At 57.1% G+C, this 20,851-nt stretch overlaps 1 protein-coding gene across 1 annotated transcript in view; it reads right to left on the bottom strand.

Annotated features, from left to right (window-relative positions):
• Positions 1-20,851, bottom strand: part of LOC144736872 (uncharacterized) — a 37,772-nt gene that overhangs the window by 8,698 nt on the left and 8,223 nt on the right. Inside the window, exons 3-10 of the mRNA XM_078619529.1 lie at positions 20,285-20,371; positions 19,548-19,604; positions 18,619-18,800; positions 17,125-17,217; positions 16,074-16,185; positions 14,425-14,589; positions 13,832-13,901; positions 9,356-9,487 (exon numbers count right to left, since the gene is read on the bottom strand). Coding sequence (XP_078475655.1) covers positions 9,356-9,487; positions 13,832-13,901; positions 14,425-14,589; positions 16,074-16,185; positions 17,125-17,217; positions 18,619-18,800; positions 19,548-19,604; positions 20,285-20,371 — 898 coding nt within the window. The remainder of the gene's footprint in view (positions 1-9,355; positions 9,488-13,831; positions 13,902-14,424; positions 14,590-16,073; positions 16,186-17,124; positions 17,218-18,618; positions 18,801-19,547; positions 19,605-20,284; positions 20,372-20,851) is intronic.

The raw sequence follows: 20,851 nt of genomic DNA, 5'->3' as shown, positions 1-20,851 counted from the left end.
GCGGTCGCAGACAAAAGCGACGAACTAGCCCCCCACGGCCCCCCACACAGCCACCTGCCCCCCCTACTCCCCCCCCCCCCCCCCGACTCCACCGTCAGCCACGGAACAAACACCGACATTTTTCACGAGCGGAATAAAACCACAACGATCGCGGCCCGAGCGCTAAATAAAAACGAAAAGCGGCAAAAAATCGGAGCGGGGGAATGGAGCCCCCCAATGGGGGCTGACGTAACGGGAGCGGAGCCCCCCACAATGGGCGCTGATGTAACGGGAGCGGAGCCCCCCACAATGGGCGCTGATGTAACGGGAGCGGAGCCCCCCACAATGGGCGCTGATGTAACGGGAGCGGAGCCCCCCACAATGGGCGCTGATGTAACGGGAGCGGAGCCCCCCACAATGGGCGCTGATGTAACGGGAGCGGAGCCCCCCACAATGGGGGCTGACGTAACGGGAGCGGAGCCCCCCACAATGGGCGCTGACGTAACGGGAGCGGAGCCCCCCACAATGGGCGCTGACGTAACGGGAGCGGAGCCCCCCACAATGGGCGCTGATGTAACGGGAGCGGGAGCCCCCCACAATGGGCGCTGATGTAACGGGAGCGGAGGCCCCCCACAATGGGGGCTGATGTAACGGGAGCGGAGCCCCCCACAATGGGGGCTGATGTAACGGGAGCGGAGCCCCCCACAATGGGGGCTGATGTAACGGAAGCGGAGCCCCCCACCTTGGGGGCTGATGTAACGGGAGCGGAGCCCCCCACAATGGGGGCTGATGTAACGGGAGCGGAGCCCCCCACAATGGGCGCTGATGTAACGGGAGCGGAGCCCCCCACAATGGGGGCTGATGTAACGGGAGCGGAGCCCCCCCACAATGGGCGCTGATGTAACGGGAGCGGAGCCCCCCACAATGGAGCGCTGATGTAACGGGAGCGGAGCCCCCCACAATGGGCGCTGATGTAACGGGAGCGGAGCCCCCCACAATGGGCGCTGATGTAACGGGAGCGGAGCCCCCCACAATGGGCGCTGATGTAACGGGAGCGGAGCCCCCCACAATGGGCGCTGATGTAACGGGAGCGGAGCCCCCCACAATGGGCGCTGATGTAAACGGGGGAGCGGAGCCCCCCACAATGGGCGCTGATGTAACGGGAGCGGAGCCCCCCACAATGGGCGCTGATGTAACGGGAGCGGAGCCCCCCACAATGGGCGCTGATGTAACAGGAGCGGAGCCCCCCACAATGGGGGCTGACGTAACGGGAGCGGAGCCCCCCACAATGGGGGCTGATGTAACACACTATCCCTCGAGCACCTCCCTCCATTCTATTTTCGGCGCTGGGAGGAGGAAGGTGGGGGGGGGTGGATTTTGGAAGGAGATGGAGGGTAGAAGGCAAGTGAGCGGGGCGGGTTGGGCGAGTGAGCGAGTGGGCGAGTGAGTGAGTGGCGTGTGTGCGTGAGTGAGCGGGTGAGTGAGGCGGGTGAGTGAGTGGGTGAGTGAGTGAGCGGCTGAGTGAGGGGGTGCGTGAGTGAGCGGGGTGATCGAGCGGGCGATCGAGCGGGCAAGTGAATGGCCGAGTGATTGCGTGAGTGGGTGAGGTGAGCGGCTGAGTGAACGACTAAGTGAGGGAGTGAGCGGCTGAGTGAGTGAGTGGGTGAGTGAGCGGGTGAGCGGGTGAGTGGGGGGCTGAGGTGAGGACTAAGTGAGGGAGTGAGCGGGTGATCGAGCGGGCGAGTCGAGCGGGCGAGTGAATGGCCGAGTGATTGCGTTGAGAGGGTGAGTGAGCGGTTTGAGCGAGTAAGGCTGGGTGGTAGGGGTACAGAAGAAAACGGGCAACTTCTGAAGGTGGCAGTGAAGGTGGGGGGGGGGGGGGGACATGGCTCGAGACGCGTGGCGGCTGCGGGGGGAAGTCAGTGGTGGTGTGGGGGGCATGAGAGCAGCAGCTGATCGGAGCGCTGGGACCTGGACTCCTTTTAGAAGCACCGGGGGAGGGGTGGTGGTGGTGGTGGTGGGCGCGGGGGGAGAAAGGGAAACCCGAGCCGCGTGTCCGTGCTCGCACGCCGACAAGCGACGCGGGAGGCGAGAGTGAGAGTCCAGAAGCTGAGGGGGGGGGGGGGGCCCGCGGGGAATCTGACCCAACGACCTCCGGTGTGCCACGGTCGGAGGTGAACGGTGGGCCCCACGACGGCCCGGAAGCCACCGCACAACCGCTGAGGACTTCGCCAAAAACAAGACGGGGGTGGGGAGGGGGGGGACGCCTCCCCCCAGCGCCCTACGCCCACGATTGGCCCGACGGCAGGAGCGGAGACGACGACAATAATGACGGGCGACGAGAACGATTATCGCACGCGAGTACATTTGATATTCGCGCCATCGTCACAGCGCAAGGGCCTGCCATCCACCGAGTCACACGTGCACGGTCTGTGGCCGTAGTTTCTTAGCAGGTGGCGGGGGAGGGGGGGTGGGCGGCATGCTACCGCGTGTTTCAAAATCAAGCAGTTTGCTTTTTGATCCTCTTAACATTTAAACAAAACGACCGGCACCACCACCTCGACCACGCTGCTCCACCCCCACCCACCCACCCACCCTTGCCTGTCCCCCTGCTCCTGCACCCCATATCCCCAGGCTGGGCGACCCTCTGGCAGCCCAGGCAGCTCACGTGACAAACACCTGGCCACTGACCCTGACCCCCGGAACCCTCAGCTGTTGCGTCGTGGCGACCCCCGTGTCCCAGCGCCTTTGGTTACGAACACCACCGCCCACCCCCCCCCCACACTCACGCATCCCCTGCCTTACTCCCTGCGCACCGGGCTAAACTTGTGTCTTGCTCGCTCGTCCGCCAAACCCTAACACGCTAGCCCGGTCGCCCGCCCGCCCGCCCGCCCGACCGCCCGCCTCTATAATTGGGAAAAAGTAAAAGTGATCGGCTCGCTTCTCACCACGGCGACCGCACGATGGGTTTGTAACTCGAGCGCTTGACATGCGACAGAGAGAGAGGGGGGGGTGGAGAGACAACTAGAGACAAACGCCTCGATGAAAAGTGTACCGCGGCGCGCTGCTTTACGAGACAGAGAGACGCCTCTCCGCTGAGAGAGGCCGGAGAGTTGAAACTGGGGTACCAGCGTTTTGCCTATGCGCTATGATCGTAATTAATCACAAGGCGCCATTCAGTTACAACGGTGAGGGATTGCAAACGTTCTATGCCAATTATTAGGATCATTACAATTATCGTTGTTATTATTGGTTCTTTCGGTAAAGTCACGTAGAAGGGAAATAACAAAGTAATAAAAATTTAATTCTCACGATGTTTCTACTGCAACACAAGCAATCATCATCATCAGGTGATCATCATCAGGTGATGACGATTGCTTGTGTTGCAGTCGAAACGTCGTGATAATTTTTTTTTGTTCTATATTTTTATAATTTTATTATTTTGCCATGGCACGAAATTAAACAAGGCGTGGAACCAACCGCTCGTCGATTTCATCTTGGCGCGGCGAAATCAACAACCTTGCCTGGCCGACGCAACTATTATGAAATGGGGCGCAATTTCCCCCAACCGCAGCGGCGCACAGCACGCTGTGCACGAATTCCACCCCAGTTCCCCTATCGGCCGATGCTGCCCGATGGCTTCTCCCGCGCATCCGGCCAGGTGGCCACGCCGTTAAAACAGAAAACCATTTCATTTATTTTACCAGGTGAGGCCCACTATAAAGCTCTTTCTTCACAGGTGAGCTTGGCCACCGCGGCACTAACCAGGGCGCCCCCCCCCCCCTCCCTACGAACCTCGAATCCCTGCAAGTGGCCACATCACCGCCCCTCTAAGTATCACTCTAAACATCATTCCTGCCTTGTCTTCGGTCATCCTCGATCCGGGGATTGGCCGCACCATGGGCAATCCTTCGCCACGGACTTGTATCTTCTGCTAACCTCATTGTCGGCTCCAGCGTGAGCCTGGTCCATGCTGCTCTGATGTGATCCACCCATGTCATCCTTATAATACCATTGTAATAGCTCTATTTAAACTATATTTGCATTTTACCGAGTCAGGCCCACTGAGCTATGTAGCTCTTTTTCAGAAGCGACCTGACCACCGCAAACGAACGCTCAACAAAGTTGCTCATCGCGTGGAAAATGTAATCGCAGCCCTGAGAGCAAACTTAACTTGATAATGAAGTTTTCAATCGCGTTTGGATCGTTGTTACAAGGGCTCGGGATGATGACGGACAGCAGCCACCACGCCGCCGCTTTCGACCGTAGCTGCGATGCGTAAACAACAACCGGGTTGTAACAAAATATAAAGCCTATATATATACACATCTCCCGCGAACAAAAAAAAAAGACACGCACGCACACAGGGAGAACCCGCAACAGCTGTCAACAGCGGCTTTCCCTGCTTAAATACAATCGGGGCGAAGGAAGGCCGCTGACGCTGTTACAGTTAACCAGCTGAGGAGAGCCGCGACACCGGATCGCTGCTTCAACCGAGGAGCCCCCCCCCCCCCCCCACGAGGGGAACCGAGTCCGTAATATAAGCTCGAACGCCAGTATCGTTAACTCGGCCGCGCGAGGGCCGAGTTCCGTCGCAATCTCGGCGGCCGTTCACTCTGCCCGAGGGGGGGGGGGGTGCCCCCCGCCGTCGGAGAGATTTCAAACGAACAAACGGCGTTTTATAATTGGCGCGGCCAGCGAGCGCTCTACACCCACCCCAAACTACGCTCGGCACTTCAATTAGCTCCGTGATTAGCGTCGTTCTTGCTTGGGAAGAAAGCAGGGTGGGTGGGTAAGGGGAGGGGGGGGACGGTGTGTGCGTTGGGGTCGGTGTGCGTGTGGGAGGGGGGGGGGGCAATTTTCAGGCAGGGTCTCACGCCCCTCTCAGCTGTGAGGTGTAGGTTGAGAAGGAGGAGGTGGTGAGAAAGCAAATGGTGGCTGGTCCCCAGAGACCCATCAAGATTGACGAGCCTGATCCCTGGATTACGATCGCTCCCAAGACAGCCGACCCCGCAACGCTTACGGAGCGGCAACCCGCTCCGTAACCCGCTCGGCGACCCGTTTGGCGATAATGACCACATTTTAGGGGGGCGGGGGGGCGGGCGGGGGGGGGGGAGTCAAAAGCCGTTGTCCTCATTATGTAGGAGATCGTGGGCACGATCCCGACAATGACGACGCCTGCTGTATATTTGGGAGTTTGCATATTTTCTCTCTCTCGCTCCCCGTGGTCGCGTGGATTTTTCTCCGGGTCCTCCGGTATTTGGCTGCTACAAGTACCCACATGGTAGGCCCCTTCGTTGAGCCATCATTTGTGGGCAGGTCGCTTATGAAAAAGAGCTACGTAGCTCAGTGGGCCTTACCTGGTAAGTAAACAAAACAAAATGTGTTTCCAATTGGTGAAACAAAGCGTAATCATCAAAACGCTATGGCCGTCTGGAATGCTCTTCCTTCCAATATAGGAAGCCACTGGAGCTATGCACTTTAAAATCATCATCTAGATTGGCAAACTCATTCCTTTTGGACTGCTTTTTTGCATTTCAGCGTTGTTATCCTTTCCCCGCACCCCCCAATCATCACGGTTGGCTACGTACGGCACGAAAGAAGTTCAACATTCAACCTCGCGTGCACGGACGAAGCGGCCGAACCGTGAAGCGGGCCCCATCGACGATTCCCCGACGCCCGCGCGGCAACTTGATTCGATCGCCTCTGCCGCGGGGGATGGGGTGTTGTAGGGCTACGGACACAATTTTTGTTTGCATTGGACCTACAAGACTATCCGACCCAACATAAACCGATTGCCAAACGTAACACTGATATCCTCCCCCCCACCGCCCCCCCGCCCCTCCGATTAGCTCGGTTAGGGCCACGCACGAACACGCGTACATACAAACATCTGCACATGCTGGCTGGCGCGACTCCAAAAGCGTTCGCCAGCTCATCCCCGAGCGGCGCCGGCAAGTTCGAAGCGTCGAGCCGGTGCTCCCGGGGGGCCCTGCACAGGTTCGGTGGCGGGCTTCAGCGCAACTGCCACGGAGGCCGCCGGGCAGAGGTCGCAACCGGGTACCCGATACCCGTACCCTACCCGATACCCGGCTACCCGTACCCAGCCGGGTACGGGTACCCGTTTGCGACCCTGGTGCGGCCGGATACGGGTACGGGTAGGCCGTGAGTCACTGGTGAGTCACCGTTTGTCACTCATTTCCCAACGTCTTGTCTCTTCTCACAATTCAAGTTCCTAGAATCAACCCACCCGCGCCTGCAACGTGGCTTCATCCCAGAGGTCGCAATCGGGTACCCGATACCCGTACCCGTACCCGGCCGGGTACGGGTAGGGTACGGGTACGGCCGGGTACGGGTACCCGTTTGCGACCCTGTTGCGGCCGGGTACGGGTAAGGAATCAAAACCCGTTTGCGACCTCTGCCGCCGGGCGAGGCGACAGGACTCCGCGTTCCAAGACGCCGGAGCGATTTGGCCGGTGCCGACCGGGCTATTAAAAGCGAGGGCCGTTTTTGGTGAGAGTGGGAGAGGTGGGGGTGGAGGAGGGGCGCAATGAGAGCGAGCGAGTAAATAGGTCAGGCTGATGCCAGGTGCCTTTCTGGTGTTGATTCTTGACCCTCCCCCACCCAACCCCCCCCCCCAACCCCCCCCCCCCCCCCCCCGCCGCTGTCAGAGAGAGAAAGATGAGCCTCGGCCAAGGCGTAGAAATAAGTGCGACGGGGGGGGGGGGGGAGCGGGGGGGGGCATGATGATCGCTCGGAATTACGTCAAGGGACGGGAAATGGGGGGGGGGGGGGGGGCATGCGCCGATTAGGGGAAGCGGTGGTGCAGGTTGAACGTCGTCGTCGTCGTCCGGAGCGTTGGGAGAATCGAGCGGAGCCCGGGGCTAGCCGGGAGACGCGGCGTCACGGCGCACGGACGGCGGACGCCCGGGAGAGTACGCTGGAGGGGGGCGGGGCGGGGGGGGGGTCGAGAACGACCGCGGGGAGGGGGGCAGTCGAGGAGGGGCGGGAAGCAGTTGGGGGGGGGGGGGACGGGGGGAACGACGGTGAACGTCCGAGGAGGAGACGGAGCGATGATGAGATCGGCTCGGGTGCGGGGAGCAGCTGCCGGGCGGATCGTCACATCGCAGGATCGTTCGCGCGGGTTGAGGAGGCCTTCATCCAGCAGTAGATCGACCACGGCTGAAGATGACGACGACGATGATGATCAATGCACCGCGTGGGGTCACTGATGCGTGAACTTCACGGGAAACGATTGGAGATGCACAAGAGGTTCGCGTAAATATGAATGTGTCATTGAGCCCACTACCCGACACAGCCAATTAGTAAGGATTGTCACATAAACGAAAAATGCCAATTCGTTAATCGTACAATTCTGGCTGCCGCCTGACGATGCTGGTTGTAATTACTGCTGAAACATCGTGCTCCAGTTGTAAATGTTGCGGGTTTACTTTCCAACACACCCGTGTGCTGCACTCGTAACGAATTGGCATGTGAGTAGTTGAGTGGGTGAATGTTTGGGTGGGTGGGTGAGTAGGTGGGTGAGTGAGTGAGTAGGTGGGTGAGTGAGTGAGTAGGTGGGTGAGTGAGTAGGTGGGTGAGTGAGTGGGTGGGGTGGGTGAGTAAGTGGGTGGGGTGAGTGGTTGGGTGAGTGAGTGGGTGGTTGAGTGAGTGGGTGGTTGAGTGAGTGGGTGGGTGGGGTGGTGGAGTGGTTGGGTGGGTGGGTGGGTGAGTGGGTGGGATGGGTGAGTGGTTGGGTGGGTGGCTGAGTGGACGGGTAGGTGAGTGGGGTGGGTGAGTGTTTGGGTGAGTGGGTGGGTGAGTGAGTGGGTGGGATGGGTGAGTGGTTGGGTGGGTGAGTGAGTGGGTGGGTGAGTGGTTGGGTGGGTGGCTGAGTGAGCGGGTGGGTGAGTGGGGTAGTGGGCGCCGGGGAGATGAAATCCAACTGCCGGACCTCTGGATCACATGGCCATTGATGCTCGTGACCCATTTCAGCGCCACAGTGGCATTGTCCCAGTGTGCCAAGTGCCAGTTGAGACCAGGCTGGGGTGGATGAGTTATTGCCCGAAGTTTCGGTCAGGATGACCCGGGCATTTAGGAACATTTGTGACAGATGGAGAGAGAGGGAGATATTTATTTGGGTGTCAGCCAAAGGGAGCCGTTTACGCAGAGGGAATGGACCTATTAGGTATGCGATGATGATGAGGAGTCAGCAATTCCTGGATAATTTTTTTTTGATCATGCTCGTGATGCATTCTTTGCACGTGTGGCTGCCCGTGACCCAGCGCTGTGGAGGAAAGCAGCGAGGGTTGGTGGATCACCACACGAATGTCCCTAAACTCCCGTCCCGTGGGCGTTGGGAGGAGGAGCCGAACTGCTGGCTCTGCTGCGAGAAGGCGGCGGCACGGGAAAAGTGCGGACTAATCTCCACCTGTCCCTTCGATTTGGATGATTTTGCTGCTATAGATGTCCACGTGATAAGACACTTCGTTGATCTGTCCCTTGCGGGTGGCCAGGTCGCTTCTGAAAAAGAGCTCGGTGGGCTTTACCTGGTCAGATAAAGATGGATTAAGTGAGTGAGCGAGTGGCCGAGTGAATGAGTGAGAGGGTGAGTGAGCAGCCGAGTGACCGAGTGAGCGAATCTTCGAGCATGTTGTGTGATCTGCACAACGTAGCGAGGCGGAGCGAGCGAGCGGGTGAGCGGATGTGTTGCCGTGACCTGCAATGTGGCGGTTCAACACTAACCTGGAGGATAAAGCCCCTCTACCTGCCGTATGTAGGCACGGCTAGCCCCACAGGCGAGACCATAGGTAGCCAACGGTGCCTAGATGTTAACCACCTCGCCGGGTATGCAGGAGGTCGTGGGTTCGTTCCCAAGCTTGATGCCTGTGTATTTGGAGTCGGCATGATCTCTCCCTGTGGTCGTGTTGGATTTCATCCGGGTCCTCCGGTTTTTCCCTCCGCATTTCGAATCGATGAGTTATTTGGCTGCGAAACATTTTTCCACGCGATGAGAATCCATCTTCTTGGTTATTCAGACGCTGAGGACGGCTGCTTGCGTTGTGGCCGAAATGTCGTGAGAATTATTTTTATTATTTTATTATTTCCCTTCTACGTGACTTTACCGACAGAACCAAGAAGATGAATCCCTGCAGTCACGAAAGCTTTAAATCGAGATGATAATCCACTTCGCTGGGCAATCATTTGTGGCCAGGTCGCTTCTGTAAAAGAGCCTTACCTGATAAAACAATGCAAAGTTTTTGCTTTACCTGCGTGTGGAAGAGGCGGGTAGTAAGGCTGGTGAGCACGACGGGAACGGGTGCGGAAGGGTGAGCGGGGGTGGGGGTGGGGAAGGTGGGGCGAACGAGCCTCTCACCTTCTCGGCGAGCGGACAGTAGCCCTTGAGGAAGTCCGCACAGGCTTCGGCCTTGCGCGACACCTTCACGTGGCTGTAGGGGCAGTCGGCGCTGCTGCACACGCCGCGCAGGTAGTAGCAGCATACAGGCATCTGCCATCGCACGCCGACAAAAAGACGAAGATAATGTCATCGTCACTGTCGTCATCGTCATCATCACGGTCATCGTCACTGTGATCGTCATCATTACCGTGACCGTCATCACTGTCATTGTAACTGTCATCTTCATTATCATTGCCATCGTCACTGTTAATGTCATCATCAATGTCATCGTCAAGTTCCCTTCGCTTTAGCATTTTTTCTAAATATAGATTTTTCTGTTATATTAACGCAAACCCCGGGTGCAAAGCACAAAGCGTAACGCGGCGGGGAGGAGGCATCGAAACTCCGCGGGCAACAGCCCAAGGCTTGGTGCCCCCTGGGGTTTAAAGCAGGGGGGAGAAGTTGGGCTGCCGGTCAGGTGGAGATGGCGAGCGAGGGCACGGACGTTCACATGGGGGCGGAAGCTTAGGGGAAGGATGACAAAAATAAGGGGATAAAAGGAGGCGGGGGGGAGGGAGGGGGAGAGGGGGTAAAAGGGGAAAAAAACTACACTTTGGTTCTTTCGGTAAAGTCACGTATCAAGAAATTAAATGAAATAATACTATAATAATAGTATTCTATTATTTAATTTCTTTCTACGTGACTTTACCGCAAGAACCAAAGAGTAATTCTCCTGCAGTCACGAAAGCTTTGAATCTAGTTTTAAACTACACTTTTATTTTTGCCAGGCAAGGCACTACTGAGCTACGTAGATTTTGTTTCAAGAAGCGACCCTGGCAATCGCAGATGATAAGCTCAACGGAAGTGGGCTTGTCATCACGTGGAAATGCGGAGGGAAAAAACCGGGGCAAAAAATCCACGCGACTACGGAGAGAACGTGCACACTGCAGCTGCCACCACTGCCGACGCTAGTGGGCTGTAACAGAGCTGTTTGGCTCAAAAGGGGCCTCACCAGCTGAGATAACAACGGCCAGAGTCCGACTTTGGGTCACCAAAAGGGACGAAAGCAGTCAATGGCACAAAACGAGATAAATCCTCGAATCAAGCAGGGCGTCGGAACGAAACAAAAAAACGACGACGGGGGAATCGAAAACATCGATGGACATCGCCGCCGCCGCCGCCGACGGGGCCAGCAACCGCGGCGCGCCCCCCCCCCCCCCACAGCGAGCATCAGAGGTCGCAAACGGGTTTTGATTCCTTACCCGTATCCGGCCACACCAGGGTCGCAAACGGGTACCCGTACCCGGCCGTACCCGTACCCTACCGTACCCGGCCGGGTACGGGTACGGGTATCAGGTACCTGATTGCGACCTCTGGGATGAAGCCACGTTGCAGGCGCGGGTGGGTTGATTCTAGGAACTTGAATTGTGAGAAGAGACAAGACGTTGGGAAATGAGTGACAAACGGTTACTCACCAGTGACTCACGGTCTACCCGTACCCGTATCCGGCCGCACCAGGTTCGCAAACGGGTACCCCGTACCCGGCTGGGTACGGGTAGCCGGGTATCGGGTAGGGTACGGGTATCGGGTACCCGGTTGCGACGTCTGGCGAGCATCGGTTGTAGGTGGGGGGTTTATGAGGCGGGGGGGGGGAAACACACAGCAAGCGAACCACCACCACCACCATCCCCCCCCCACCACCGCAAGCCAAAAAAAACAAACGCCCCCCACCTCTCGCCCCTACTCAGCCCTCCCCCCCCACCTCCACCCCACATTATTTTGGAAAGCGCCCTCCCAAAAAGGAACCGCGGGTGCGTGGGGACCAGACCGTGGGACCGCGAGGAGCCTCAAGAGCGATTGTGGGCAGCTGGGAGGCCCCCGGTGCTACGCCACCGGATGGAGGCGACCGATCGTCGACGCTAAAATTCCCTCCTCCTGACCCTCCGTCCTGGTGACGGGGGGGAGGGAGGGAGGGAGGGAGGGAGGGAGGGAGGGAGGGAGGGAGGGAGGGAGGGAGGGAGGGAGGGAGGGAGGGGAGGGAGGGAGGGGAGGCAGGGAGGGAGGGGAGGCAGGGAGGGAGGTGCCTTCGCCGCTATGGTGCTGGTAGCGCAGCAGCAGGGGATCTGGTGATGGGTTTTTCGAGGGTGATTTGTGTTTCTTGTTGGTGTCTATGAACACAGTAACACACAATGGAACTAAGTTACACGGGGAAACCCGCGTTATATCTTTGATAGAAAAAAAGGGAGCACATAAGCAAAAAAAATTGAAATAAAAAAAATACAAACAAACGACATGATGAACGAAGTAAAGTGCCGAAAGACTGAGCATCTTTCTCGTCTGATCGTTTAAAAAATAAAAAAGGAGGGAGGGAGGGGCGGGGAAACGCCCAAGTATTTGCCGCATCTGCCAAGGAGAGGGCCCCGCGTCTGTCTGGGAGGCACAGCACCAGAGAATTCACTTTGAGTCTGATCTTGTCATCTCCGATTGCCGCCGCCCACCGCTGCCGCCACACTACCGGTCCGCCGCCATCGCTCGCCCGCCACCTCTCCCCATGCCCTCCAACCGCGAGCCGCGGTGTGTGGCACGCGCACGTTCACGAGCGCTCGCACGTGTGTTCAAGCGCTCGTTGATTCTGAATGTGGCTGGAAAAACCAGAGGGCCCGCAGGATAATCCACGCGACCACGGGGATTGAGACACGCAAACTTCAAATATGCAAGGCGTCAGGGTTGGGATCGAATCCACGACCTCCTGCATACAGGTGAGGTGGTTAACATCTCACCGCTGCAGCGCCCAATGGTCAGGCGAACAGCACAGACGCAAGAGCGTAGCGTAGTGCAACAAAAAAAATATAGATTTTCGCCGCATCTGCCCCCTGCCGCCCGCAAAGCGGCCACCGCAGCGTCCGATGACGCCTGTTTTTCAGGGGCACGGCGGTCACCGATTCCGGTGCTTCGCCAGGCTCAAACCGTTGCTTGGCTTTCGACGTGGGGAGCGGCGGGCAACTGGGGATCGAACCGGCGACCTCCCGGGTCGCTGGCGCACGAACCGCATGCGGCGGCAGATCTTCCCACCGTTCAGAATACGAGATCATTACAATTACAACAATTGCTTTCATTTCTTGGCTCAGCCGGGCCGCCGCCGTCGCCGCGAGATAAATTCAATCCTTCCACGGGCCGGCAATAATGAACCCGGCGCCGGGCGCTCGCCCCGGATAGGCCGCAGGGTCGCGCGGCCGAGCGAGTAACGCTAGAGGTGGGCGTGCGTCACCGAGCCCGTAAGCGACACCCGCGGGCGTCTCGAGGAACCCACAATTATTTTTGGACGGGGCGGTGGGGGGCAGCCGCAAGGTGCCTTGCGCCACCCACCGAGGAACGGGTCCGACAGCAAGGGCGGGCTTGGCTGGGGCGCACGGGCGGGCGGGCTTGGGAGGTAAAGGCACGGCTGCACTACCCGGGGCGCCGCGGGGGTTTGATCGCGAACGCCAGAACTTCACTTTGGCCCGCAATCTTAACCGATTTGCTTGAAGCTCACACCGCAGGCGACCGGTGCCACGCACGCACCCCATTTGTCAGAGGCTTGTTTTTCTGGACACCCCCCACCCCGACTCCCCTGTCTCACAAACTGCTGCCCCCCCCCTCCACCTCACCCAAGCCACTAGCTAGCATCATATTCCTCCCCGGGGAGAACTGGGGGCGGGGCCTAGTACCATGCCGAGGAGGCGTGTGGTGGTTCTCTATCGCCACCCCTGCCACCATCACCCACCCACCTCCCCCCACCGGCGGCGATCGCTCGCCGCTAAAGTGGCCAAAGAGCCGGGCTGAGGATTAGCCAGGACCCCCCCCCCCACCCCCCCCCCCCCGCACCCAAACTGACACATGCCCCCTAAAGCCCTGTTGCTATTGCTGCCTCTTGGGTCGATTCCACACAAACCTCTATACCGAGCCAAAACGGATAATTTATACGTCTATTTATAGACAGATCTACACATACTTACTTATTTACCCAGGAAAGCCACACCGAGTCTCAAGACACTCTGTTTAGAGGGTGCCATCACCATGGCCCGAGGGGGGCGATGACATCACCGTGGACTGAGGGTGGCGATGACGTCACAGTGGCTTAAGGGGGCGATGACGTCACCGTGGCCTAAGGGGGGGCGATGTTTTCAACGTGGCTTACACCCAATCGGGTTAAGTCACACCCCGGTTAACATGTCTCCCCCCCCCCATCGCGTCGTTTCTCAAACAAGTCGTCACTTCATCATGAACGCCGCCGCCACCACCACCACCACCACCGCCACCACCACCGCCAGCACCACCGCCAGCACCACCGCCAGCACCACCGCCAGCACCACCCGGGGCACAGTCGACGCGGTGCCGTACGGAGTCACGGTGACGTCCCCACCGCCCCGTGGGTCACCGCGACCGACGGGGCGGCTGCTGAGGAGTCTGCCTCACCTTCTCTCTGGACACCTTGTGCGAGAACTGGCAGGTCCCGTCCGTCTTCCTGCAAGTCCCGCGCAGGAACCTGCGGGTGGGCCACGAGACGTCAGGCACTGAACGTCATCGTCGTCGTCTTCTTCTTGGTCGTGATCACTGTCACCGTCACCGTCACTGTCATCGTCATCGTCACGGTCATCGTCGTCATCATCAATGTCATTGTGATCGTCAGTCACCGTCACTGTCATCGTCATCGTCACAGTCATTGTTATCATCATCAATGTCACCGTCATCATCATCATCACCATCATCGTCATCGTCATCATCATCACTGTCATTGTGATCGTCAGTCATCGTCATAGTCATTGTCATTATCATCAATGTCACCGTCATCATCGTCATCGTCACAGTCATTGTCATCATCACTGTCATCATTGCTGTTAATGTCATCATCGCTGTCATCGTCATCATCACTGTTATCATCACTGTTATCATCACCGTCATCATCACTGTTACATCACCATCAGCCAAAATACAGCAGCACAGCGATCGGCGCACGGCAGCGGACCGGTTCCGCGCCTATCGGGGACTCATCTGCACCACGAACTCACCGCGTGCACACGGCCACTTTGTCGGGGTCGTGCAGGAAGGTGCAGGCGTCGCCGCGGTTGCAGCGGCCGAAGCGGTTGTAGAAGGTGCAGTAGTCGCGCGGTCGCTCCAGCCGTCGCCACAGCCTCGCCCGGCGGATGAGCTGCACACTCCGCTGCACGGCGCTCCTGACACCGCCATCGATACCGCCCCGCGATCAGCATCGCCACAATCGACGTCGCTAACATCATCGTCGTCGTCGTCACGACCACCGCTTACGACCAACGTCAACTACCATCATCATCACGACGACAATGTCCTCTAACCATCATCATCACCGCCACCACAATCAACATCACTCCCATTATCATCGCCACAATCGACGTCGCTAACATCATCACGGCAATCAGCATCACGACCACAATCAATGCCGCTATCATCACCACAATCAACTTTACTGCCACAATCATCATCATCACCACGATCAACGTCACTACTACCATTAATCTGGCCAGCGAACAAGACTAGGCAAAATGGCTCTCTGGAGCTTTCACAGCACAAACGGATAGACTAAACTAAAATAATGTTTTGTTTTACCAGGTAAGACTCACTCAGCTGTGTAGTTATTTTTCAGAAGCAACCTGGCTATCACAAATGATAGCCCGACAAAGTGGCTCATCGCGTGGACATTTAGAGCAGACAAATGCTCTAAATGCATCACGTAAAAAAATGCATCACGACCCGGAGCAAAATCCAGTTGGCCACGGGAAGAGAGACACGCAAACTCCTCATGCACAGCAGGCCTCGTCAGGGTCGGGATCGAACCCACGACTACCTGACTACCAGGCGAGGTCGCCAAGATCTCGCCACCGTTGTGGAAGGGACGTGTCTCAGATGACGCTTCGAAAAGAACGTCACGGGAAGGGGGGGGCGGGGGACAGAATATTTCACGGGAACTTCCATCATAATATAGGGTTTTGGGTCAGATCGCGTTATTTATAAATGTGTCGTAACCCTCCACCACCCGACACGGCCAAACAGTAAAAAAATGTGTCACGTTTTTCAACGGACAAAATAATTCACTTCTTTAGCCCACCGGTGTGCTGAAGAGAGAATCAACAGCATTTATAAATTTGAGTAGTAACGACGTTTCGCTGATAATTACAATCAGCTTCATCGGGCAAGAATGGTGAAGCTCTCCTGTTGCTTCCGGTCTTAAATAGAGCAGCATCAGGGTGACGTCATCATTTAATTCAATTCAATCTGGTGCAGTGATTCGAGGCAAAGAGGGGGAGGGTATTGCAATTATATAGATTGGTAATCATCCAATTGTTATTCATTGGTATTTGTTTCCCTTAGAAGGAACTGTAATTGTATTTATTTAAATTTCAATTTAAAGCTTTCGTGACTGCAGGGATTCATCTTCTTGGTTCTTTCGGTAAAGTCACGTAGAAGGGAAATAATAAAATAATAAAATAAAACATTATAAAATAATTCTCACGACGTTTCGGCCACAACGCAAGCAGCCGTCCTCATGTTTTATTTTATTATTTCATTATTTCCCTTCTACGTGACTTTACCGAAAGAACCAAGAAGATGTATTTATTTAACAATACGCTTCCTTGACTACGACGTGACGGGGGACGGAAGGTTTAACTGCGGGGCGACTCACGAGGCGAGGACGCGGCTGCTGCTGCTGTTGTTGTTGCTGGCCGAGAATGAGAGGTTGCCGGGGCTGAGCGTCGCCGGCGATCGAGCGAAGAACATCGTGCTGGCCCCCAGCCCTGCAACACGCGCACAAAGACAAAGATCCCCTTCACCACCGTGTAGCCTTAGCAGACAGTTGGGGGCAAGTGCTGTTAGCGAGCACCTATGAAGGCCGGCACTGCGGCACACGAGGGGGTGGGTGGTTAGCACCGCGCCCGATCGCCTTTGTCCCCGCAGTGGCGATGTTTACGCACCGCACCAGGTGCTCATTTGAGGCTGAGTCGACCTAGGGGAAGCCCGGGACCGGTTCAGATAATCGTCACTGGTGTTGGCCGTGAGCGGGAATCGAACTCGGGCCGTCAGGCTCCGTAGTGCAGCGCGCAAACTGCTACACCACCGCCACGCACAATGACAAAGATCCCCCGTATAACCTTAACAGACTGTAGGGGCAAGTGCTGTTAGTGAGCACCTATGAAGGCCGGAACGGTACACGAGGGGGTGGGTGGTCAGCACCACGCCCGACTGCCTTTGTCTCCCTAGCGGCGATGTTTACACACCGCACCAGGTACTCATTTGAGGCTGAGTCGAACTAGGGGAGGCCCAGGACCAGTTAAGATAATCGTCACTGGTGTTTGCCGTGAGCGGGAATGGAACCCGGGTCGCCAGGTTCGTAGTGCAGCGTAGCGCTAACCGCTACACTACTGCATCGGTCGGGCGGCACCGTGCCACCGCCGTCGTCGTACGGAATATTAAAGTAAACACTTTTCTATTTCACCAGCTAAGGCCCACTGAGCTACGTTGGCTCTTTTTCACAAGCGACCTGGCTCTCACAAATGATCGCTCAATGGGGAGAGAAAAACCGTAGAAAAATCCACGCGGCCACGGCGAGACGGAGCATGCAAACTCCAAAAATATACAGGCGTCAGGGTCAGGATGGAACCCACGGCCGCCTGTATACCAGGCGTTACGGGTGGCACGGTTAGTACGCCAGGGACTGTCAGCGGTGGGTGCCCTACTCGGTGAGTGCAGTCGACGCAGCTTCTTGCCCGAGTGGCTCGCCGAGTAGCGCACGCCGCCCTGGTTCACGTACACGTGCAGCGTCTTGCCTCCTGCGTGGGGGGGGAGGGCAGGGGAGGGGGGGGGTCGAGAAGGTGGAGCAGGCGGTGGGGAGGGGGGCGGAGGGGCGGTGATCGTCCAACATGTGCACGACAAATCAATGGCTTCAGCCTTTTCCCTTCCGTGACGTCTGCAAGTTGCAGGGTGGGTCCCCGTTCAGAGAGGCGACGTCACGCCGTTGTTTTTAAAGACAGTGTTGCTCACCGCACAGAACCGTAGCGACACCACCGCACCCTACGATAGGTGCCTCGGTACCGATAAAGCAACTCTATTTCGGTGTACGTCATCGGAATGGGAAAGGGTTAAGGAACCCAACACGCGGGAGCCGAGCGTACTTGCCGCTCGTTGCAGAGGTTCCACGTTCGGTGCTGAAAGCCAATTGGCTATTTGAACAGCTGATGCAAAAAAGATGTAACTACACATTTTTGGACCATCTTATTTGACAGGCACTATTTTACTTTACCGAGTGTTAATATCCCCAGCTTTTAACAGTACTCTCCTTTTTGTATTTGATTGTCAACCAACGCTGGGTAAAACAACATGGGCATTTTCGTTCTCTTCTAGCATGTGCACCAACAGGTGCACTAACAGTTCCACATGCACTCTCTTTTAGCCCCGCCCCCCCTCCCAATACGTTCCATTCATTGGCTACCACATTCAGATAAGCCCCTCCTCCCCCCTTAACTTGTATTTAAGAACTTGTATCTTGGAATCCCTGCCTCACTTGATACAGCAAATCTAGCTGTGACGGTCCCACCTGATGACGGAGACTTGTTTTGCCTCTGAAACGTCGTGATTTATTATTTTATTTATATTATCACTTTTAGTAATTTTTAAATTTTATTTTCTACCCACGTGACTTTACCGAACAAACCTAAGAGTATGAATCCTTGCAGTCACGAAAGCTTCAAATCTAGAAATTGAACAGCTGACTTGGACGGAAGGGGATTCTTTTGGCAGCTCGCACCCGTCTTGTCAACCGACGCGCGGGGGGGGGTGGGGGGGTGGGGAGACGAGAGCCGAACCGGCGACCTGTAGATTGCGAATTCCAGCGCTGCGAGTCCAGCGTGCTCACCGCAGAGGTCGCAAGCGGGTTTTGATTCCTTACACGTACCCGGCCGCACCAGGGTCGCAAATGGGTACCCGTACCCGTACCCAGCCGGGTAGGGGTACCCGTTCCCTACCCGTACCCTACCTGAAATGAGTGACAAACGGTGACTCACCAGTGACTCACGGCCTACCCGTACCCGGCCGCACCAGGATCGCAAACGGCTACCCGTACCCGGCCGGGTACGGGTAGCCGGGTATCGGGTAGGGTACGGGTATCGGGTACCCGGTTGCGACCTCTGATACCACCCCAACCCCCCGGCCCCACCGATCTCCCCCCCCCATACCTTTGGCTCGCGAGCGAGCTGGCGATGGGGTCCTAGCGGGCGATGAGGCCGCTCCCTGGCCCTGCTGCTGCTGCTGTGACGGTGGCCGCGCGTGGCCGGCTCGTGCGAGCCGCTGGGCCGTCACGCTGTAGGCCACGCCGCCAATGAGTCGCAGGCACCTCCGGCCCCACCACACGTCGGCGCTGTGGGGGAGGCGCACGCGTGCGTGTGCGTGCGTGTGTGTGTGTGTTACACGCGAGAAGCAGCACCAATCAATTCTAGATTTGACTGCAAGGATTCATACTCTTCATTCTTTCGGTAAAGTCACGTAGGTAAAAAATGAAATTAAAATTAATTAAAAAAATAAAAACACTTGATCCAGATTTTTCACTGTGACAGTTTCACCTGAAGACGGAAACTTGTGTTGCCTCCGAAACGTCGTGATTTTATTGTTTTTATTTTTTATTAATTTTAATTTCATTTTTTACCTACGTGACTTTACCGAAAGCACAAATCAAATCAATGATCCAATTAATCAGCGTTGAACGTACCACACGCACGCCACGCACACCACCAGCGTGAACACACCACGCACACGGTGTAATCACTGATCAAACAGCACACACGCGCACGGCACAGCGCAGCGCACGCACGTGCCCGGCACAGTGAGCGCAGCTCGCACACACGCGCAGAGCACAATTCAGCACACACACGCACAGCACAATGCAACGCAGCATACACACACACACAGTACACACACACAGGACACACACACAGGACAGCACAGACACAGGACAGCACAGACACGCACAGCACACACGCACAGCAAAACACAGCACACACGCACGGCACAACGTAGCACACACGCACGCACAGTACAACGCAGCGCGCACACACACACGCACGCACAACACAGCACACACACGCACTGCGCACAGGGAAAGCCGCACCTGCTTTGCGTCTGGGTCAGGTCGGCCTGGGGCCGCGACTTGATGACGCTCATCCTCCTGCGGGAGACACGCGCGGAGCTCACTCTCGACCGCTCGCTCTCAACCCGTGGTTCCCAACATTCATCGCCCCTACCAGCTCTAAGAGCCTCCACACAGACCACACCTACCAGCCCTACGACCTCACCCGCCCTCCTACCACACCTACACCCCTACCACCCCGATCACACCTCAAGTTTCAAGTTTCATTTATTAGGTATAGCCCTGTGAGCCATTCGGCTCTTGAATCGGGTGCAACCGCAACAAACAAAAAAACAAAAACATGAACAAGAAAACATTTTAAAGTAACTGTGCAAACAGGAAATCCAAGAAAAGACAGCAAAATATTGCAGAAAAAGCACCGTACACCAACACTGTGTACCTACACCCCTACCAGCCTTACAGCCCTATTAGCCCCACTACTCCACACATCCCTACCACCCCTACACCCCTACCAGACTCACAGCCCTACCAGCCCTACCAGGCCTACCACCCCTACACCCCTACCCGACCCACAGCCCTACCAGGACTACCAGGCCTACCACTCCTACACCCCTACCCGACCTACAGCCCTACCAGCCGCACACCCCTAGCGTGGAAGAGTTTGCCCAAACTTCCTCTTGTCTGGGGCCCCCTCTAGTGGAGGCATTCCGGCCAGGAGGAATCTTTCGCCGCCTGCGTCGCGTTCGACGGGCACGCACCGCATCATGAAGTCTCCGCGCGCGTGCGGCCCGCTCCGTGGCATGCGTGGGGACACGGGGCCCCACGGCTGCCGCACCAGCTTGTACCTGCGGCAAAGCCAGCAGCAGAAAGAGATTGTCACGGCGGCGGCGTCGTCGCTAGCGCCACCAGGGCACCCGGCCACTAGGGCACCCACCCACCAGGCCGGCCCGTTCGTGTCGGGCAGCTCATTAAGGTCACGGGGGCAAAGCGGGCAGCGGGGGGTGGCAGCGGGCGAAAGCGAGGGTGGGGGGTAAAATACAAAGCGCATTTTGGCAAATAGTGCACGCACTGTCTAATATTAGAGTCCGGTCTGCAAATCCCACGGTGGGATTGAAACCGAATCCCTCGTTAGAAGAAACCCACCACCACCCCCCATCTCCCGGCACCCCTCCCACGAAACTTTTGGTACATTTGTCATTAATTTCACCGCCGGTTAATCTCGGCGACGGGGTTATTATTGGGCCGGGGCGCCGTTCAAGTTGAGCTTCTTGGGCGCGTTGGCTGTTGTGGGATAAAGTCCGCGAGGGCCCCCCCCCCCCCTCATT

The sequence above is a fragment of the Lampetra planeri genome, chromosome 63 (assembly GCF_965212315.1).
Source record: "Lampetra planeri chromosome 63, kcLamPlan1.2.h2, whole genome shotgun sequence".
NCBI lineage: Eukaryota > Metazoa > Chordata > Hyperoartia > Petromyzontiformes > Petromyzontidae > Lampetra > Lampetra planeri.
The sequence above is the reverse complement of the archived record's forward strand: the minus strand, read 5'-3'. Positions and strand labels throughout refer to the sequence as shown.